General features: G+C 39.6%; 1 protein-coding gene across 1 annotated transcript; it reads left to right on the top strand.

The window, feature by feature from the left end:
• The first annotated feature begins 223 nt into the window (after positions 1-223).
• LOC149837714 (large ribosomal subunit protein eL32z-like) lies at positions 224-3,550 on the top strand. The gene is made up of 3 exons (XM_090007472.1): positions 224-344; positions 2,979-3,160; positions 3,272-3,550. Exons 1-3 carry the CDS (start codon positions 255-257, stop codon positions 3,399-3,401), a joined length of 402 nt encoding a protein of 133 aa, XP_089863598.1. The 5' UTR covers positions 224-254; the 3' UTR covers positions 3,402-3,550.
• The last annotated feature ends 2,768 nt before the right edge of the window (positions 3,551-6,318 follow it).

Genomic DNA, 6,318 nt, shown 5'->3' with positions numbered 1-6,318 from the left:
ATCGGTCCGGACCCGCAGATCAACGCTAGGCGGTTTATCTGAAGGGTACCAAACAAAACATGCAACAGAGGGAATTCATCCCCCCCACACGGACCGTCATAGTTGTCAGGATGAAACGTGCATTTTAATAATTGTGTGGGGATATTTCAGTCACATAAAATCGAACAGTTAGAGCCCTAATCCTATAAGAGGAAGAGCCCTAGGTTTTCTGCCCCCTCTTCTTTTGCAGAGAGAGAGAGAGAGCTCAGTCAGCCATGGCGGTGCCTCTGCTGAGCAAGAAGGTGATAAAGAAGAGGGTCAAGAAGTTCAAGAGGCCGCAGAGCGACCGCAAGATCTCCGTCAAGGTGAGCTCCTCGACCGATCCCCTTTCTTTCTATCTGCGATCGATTTCTGGGGTTCTCGATTGCTCGATTTCAATCCCTAATTTGATGAGAATATGGATCTGGACAGTGTGAAATGTAGTTCCTAACTCATCTCTTTGCTTATTTTTCTCTTCTTTCCTCTTTCTTGCATCCTTTGGCGATCAGTTTCTAGGGTTTATCTTTTCATTCGGTTTAGCCGACGGTACCTTGTGCTCCCTCTCCGTAACTTGGCTTGTAGATCGTGAAATATGGTTTAGAAATGAAATTCAACATAAGTCCGGATTTTGAGAACCTTTATGTGAAATTTTTAAGGAAGTGAACAAAAAATCGTATGAATGAAATGAGAACTCATTACTTGATGAATGGTTTGAGATGGAACCTTGCCAATCCGACATTGTGGTCAAGCGCGCGACAGCTTCTGAGAGAAATACTTCATAGCATACAAAATGTGCGTTTTGTCTTATAGTAGCATCGCGTTTCTTCGTAGCAGTGTACATGTTATGTACAGATTAATGTGATGCTGGTTTACTTGCAAAATAATGGGACTTTGCCTACGTAAGATGGGGTTTATGCTCTGATTTATTCAGATATTGAGGATCAAGATGGCGTGGCTTGCTTATTTCTTCTGACTTGCTTAGCTGCACATATTTCGTGTGTTTATATTGCATTTAATCCATTGGAGGATTCGTGAGCTTGCTCTTTGTGGGACTCTTTGGCTTTGTGTGCTTATGCATATCTTCCTTGATTGCTGTTCTATCTGTTGTGGCTTTTTTGGATGTCATTTATCCATTTATCTCTTGCTAGCACATTGAGAGGGTGAGACCTAATCCTGCAAATTAAAGTATGTTAAACAAAAAGTGGGGAAATGAGAGATTTGGCAAGTACTTTTGGTACTCAAACGAGTTGCTTTGAACTGTTTTTAGATAAGGCTAGCATCGCAAGTGGTAGATAAACTTGCCTAATGCACAACTTTCCAAATTGGGTGGGAGTATTGGCTTCAACATGGTTGTCTTTAGGGCTTATCCTGTAGTCTTTAAATTGTGGTCCGCTATGGGCTTTACAGTCATTGAGGTTAGTCATCGATTTCTTCGAATGCACAAGGTTCATGTAGAAAATGTATACTGTTACAAGATATTGTCTGAGTTAAAATCTGTAGATATTGTTGTTGATCAGTCTTCAGTTAGGAACAGCCAAACAAAGGTAGGTTTGATATAATCCATGCCAGTCATTATCTGTTCTTTGCTTTTTGGCCGTGTTGACTGGATTTCAGAAGCTTTATTGAGTTGCCATATTTTCATGATAATTTGGTATTTAGATGATAGATGCAATGGACAAAGGATTCTTATTACTCGAAGTCTCTTCTATTATATATGAAGGATATGCGGGTTTTTTTTTCTTTGCAACAAGAGCTGTTTCTTGAATTCTTCTAGGAGGAAGAATATTTATATTGGTTTTGTAGCCTTCATATCTGACTTTTTCAGTGAGACACAATCAGGAAAGTGAAATTAGCATAGCCAGAAGCCTTTTGAGAACCTTGTGTGCTGCATGATTGGATTAGATTTCTGATGTGCCCTGAGGAATAGAAGCATCAACGATGTTAGTGGATAGGCTGAAAAGGGTGTATCCAGAAGCTGAATAGTCACAAACAGTGAAAATTGAGCACTTTGGGATGCTTTTGGTGTAAAAATTCCATTGCATTTAAGGGAGTCTAATGTAGTAAGTACATTTAAAGGGATACCGCTGTGTTGTATTTGTGGAGTTGGATACCTAGATACGGCCAAATGCTTTTAGAGTTTCTTATTGAAGGAGTGAAAAAGCCTATGCTCCCCACTGAGGGTGACATTGAAATATATAATGTTGGTTTTATTTATCTAATCATGCATGCCGTGATCTAGCTGGTTGTCAGCCAGTCTGCCACATCACATGTAATCAAGATTTGAGTGCCATATGTCCTGGATGGTGTTGTTTTCTATCTCTAAAACATTTCCAACAGTAAGAGAGGTTTTCTAGGTGCCTTGTTCATACTTCATACTGTATTTTCTTTTCTTATTGCTTAATGTTTGGATAGGGGACTCAGGATACTGCTCTCGGCGCAGCATTTTATACCTCTAGATCATTTAGGAGCAAAAGAAGAGGTTAAGTGGTTGAGTGTTTTGTTGCTATTTGTTTCATTTCAATGATGTTGAGGTTGGGGACTGGGTTTTCCTGTGCTATATTTTCAGTTTTATGGTAAAAGACTGATCTAGTCTCTGCCTCTGTTGGGACTGTTTATGATGAGTTTTTGGCAGTTTTTAACATCTTCATGTGTTTAAATTAGCGTAGCAATTGTTGATATGGTCTCAATTATGTTGATTGAGCAAAAGAAGGCATATTTTAGTTGTCTTTCAAGGATAATCTTTCTTTACTATCCTGTAAAGAGATCCCTTGGATGTTAATGTAACTTTTATATTTAGTTTTTCAATTGATTTCATCGATAGAATTTGTCAGTTTTTCTCCACAGATAATAATGAGTAAGTGCCTGGAAGCATCAGTCTTCCTATTGTATATCATGTATTTTATGGTATCATTTCCCTGCAAAGTGTCTTACAGAGGCCTCTTTAAATTTATCTTTGACAGACAAACTGGCGTAGGCCTAAGGGTATCGATTCACGTGTGAGGCGGAAGTTCAAGGGGTGCACCCTTATGCCAAATATTGGGTATGGCTCCAACAAGAAGACCAGGCATTATCTTCCCAATGGTTTTAAGAAGTTTGTGGTGCACAACGCCAGTGACCTTGATCTGCTGATGATGCATAACAGGTAATTGCTTGCTTCGGTGTTGTTATTTCTGTTTAGTTTGACACTGAGCTATGCCTATCCTATCTTTGGCCAATGTTTCCTACTAATGGTCGCCTGGACTGTATCTGGTAGGGTTTTCTGCGCGGAGATTGCCCATAATGTGTCAACATTGAAGCGGAAGGCTATTGTTGAGAGAGCTGCACAACTTGATGTGGTGGTCACAAACAAGCTTGCAAGGTTGCGCAGCCAGGAAGAAGAGTGATCCAGCCATATTGGTTTATTTTCCATTTTTCTTGTAGAACTAGGTATTCAGCTTGTATGCAAACTCATGCTTTTTGGGATTTTTCTCTGCGTAATGTTTACTTCAATGTGAAATCATTCTGACTGACGAATGTAGTGAGGTTTTTGGTTCATGGGTTATGTTTGTTGGTCTTCCATTGTTTGTGGTTTATTCTAGCTCTCTCTCATTCCCTGGAAGGTTTATAGCTACCTAGTGGACATCTGTTCTTGCTCTTTGCTAGATATTTCTTGAAATTCAGCTGAACTTTGTCAGCCATGACTCCGTTTTGACCAACCTACTCACTGGTATGTGGGATTCTCTGATCATCTGTTATGACCAAGGTCCGGAGTGCATGAAATTGGAAGTTTTTCTGGGTTTCTTAGGTTTGAAAGTTGAGACCTCTCTTTTCTTTTTTTTTGAGTTTGCAAATTCGTCTAGCATGAACGGCAGTGGTTTGGTAACTTCTTGGATGCTGGTGGTTCTAAAGCAATCAGAGCAGATAAATTGTCTGTTTTTTTATTTTACTGCTTTCCAATCATTTAGTTGTGAAATGGTTGACAGTTCCTTTCATTTTTTCAGCTGCATAAAGGGCCTGTTTGGGATCTGTAGCTGGGATGGGCGTTTATAGAGTTTATGCATTTGAGGAAGTGTTAGCTGCCCTTTAGTGTAACTACAAAGGAGAAAAGGGCCTCACTTCCCATCCCAAATGCATAATAACGCCCATCCCATCGCCGAGATTCCAAACAGGCCCAAAATGAAATAGTTGTATGGTTAACTCGCGCTATCATCACTGATGGGTCTCAATTTCTTGTTTTGGATCTTATCTCCTAGTTTGTGTATCCATAAAAAAACCATCTATAATTTTTTAATGTAGCCTTGAAAGGTTGCCGCAATTTACGGCGAATACCAAAACAAGAAGAATGGCCAAGTAATTGGCCTGTCTCAAGTCAGTTGGCTCGCTTCTATCACTGTTGGTGATGATTTAACGTATTGACAAATTTTACCATCTTTCCAAAAAAAAGGTCGGTGACAAACTTTATTATCATCTGATTTTTTACAGAACACATCCAGATTTGATGTGAGGTGATTTCATTAGGCCCACCATCTGACTAGGCCAAATATTTGGGGGCTAGGGATGCTGATGGTCAAATTTAGATCGGTCAATGCGAATCCATTATTCAGATTGGGAAAAGCAAATTGAATATGATAGATTATTTGATCCGATTGTATATAAAACATATCCGATTTGCTAAACAAATTCAGTTTGGTAATTACCATTTTCATCCAATCGGAATCTGGATCCAAGTCCAATTAGGTTAGATATGATTGGATTCTGTAACACAGATTTGACCCGAGTTCGACTAGTTTATGTACGGGTCATATAAGATGACCTATTCATATTGCAACTTCAGAAGAAAATTCACAACCAATAAAGACCTCAACCTGATGAATTCACACCCATGAAGGGCTCCAACTGGTCGGACATGGGCAATATCATGGTAGATCCAACCAAAACTGAAACTTAAGCAGCAGGTCTGAATCCAACTCTAGCTCCAAAGTAGATCTCATGCAGCAAAGTTTGAGTAGGTAGCACCAGATCTGTCAAGAAAAAAAAAGGTTGGAAACAAGGGTTTTACCAGCAAAAGGTGCACAGAGATTGGACTTGATTAGATGTAAATATGGATCTCACAAACTGTTGATCTCACCCAGGGTTTTCCTCGCTTCAGCGAGGGCCTCGTCATAAAAAAAAAAAATCCTAAGCCCGGATTTGATTTTGGTACACATTGATGTGTTCTATTTTGAGCTCTATATGTGAAAATAATGTGTTCGGATTTGAATTGCACACGACGAAATCTGATCCAACTTGTCCTGATACAAGATGCATGATAGCATTTTTTGCCCCAGCCAGCATGAATTGACCTGATCTTGTCCGAGTCATTACAAAATTCGGGCTGGGATTTGGCTAGGCTGCTAAATGACACGAGCTATGAACTCTCATAGTTACATTGAATCCATGATGGTCACTTTTGGTTGAGGATGGATCGGGTGCAATCTCATTGAACAAGTGCAATGTGCAACTGCACCTGATCACCCTCCATTAGCTATTGTACAGCCTGTCAAAGTGGGGCCTAACAGCAAGTGAAAGGTGATCAGGTGCAACAGCCCATTGCATATGTGCAATGTGATTGTATCTGATCCCAATTCTTGGTTAAAAGACACTCTATTTCTATAATAAAGGATTTCGGCCTGTTTGGAATCTTTGTTAGCCTTCCCACTGCAGGCGCTTTGGCACCTGGCCTGTTGCCATGCTTGCTCAGAGCAAAGCAAAAGCCATACTGGAAGGCCCTGTTTGCAATGGAAGACAAGTGATTGGGTGGCATACAAATGAAAAGAGCAAGAGACTTCGTAGATTTCATGTTGACATGTCAGGATTTGCATTCAATAGCACTAATACTGTGGGCCCCCAAAAAGATGGTACCGCCTTAATCCAGAACTCATCAGACAGTTGGATACAATCAAGGAGGGTTTTCAGGTTGGTATGGTATCATTTCTTTGAAGTTCTTTCTCATTCAATTCAAACTTTATTTGGAATATTGATTGCTTAAATTCTAGTTGAAAGATGTACATTAAGTCCATAATCTTTTTTAGGATGAAAGGGTTGACTTATTGGTTTGTGAAGTATTGCTGTCTAAATGGTATTGTTCATCATTTGATCCTGGTAAAGAATACTGTATAGTTCATGTCATTGAATTTGTTGATTGATGGAAAGAATTTTATTGGCTAGTTTATTCATGTGTGAAAATCACATTGGTACTGGTCTCTGAAGAGTTCTGTCTGGTATAACCCTATTTCATGTGCAATTTGGTATTCATAAAAACACGTTCTTTTTATTAGGCGT

Source organism: Nuphar pumila, chromosome 5 (genome assembly GCF_984573655.1).
Source record: "Nuphar pumila chromosome 5, dmNupPumi1.hap1.1, whole genome shotgun sequence".
NCBI classification, from domain to species: domain Eukaryota; kingdom Viridiplantae; phylum Streptophyta; class Magnoliopsida; order Nymphaeales; family Nymphaeaceae; genus Nuphar; species Nuphar pumila.
The sequence above is the reverse complement of the archived record's forward strand: the minus strand, read 5'-3'. Positions and strand labels throughout refer to the sequence as shown.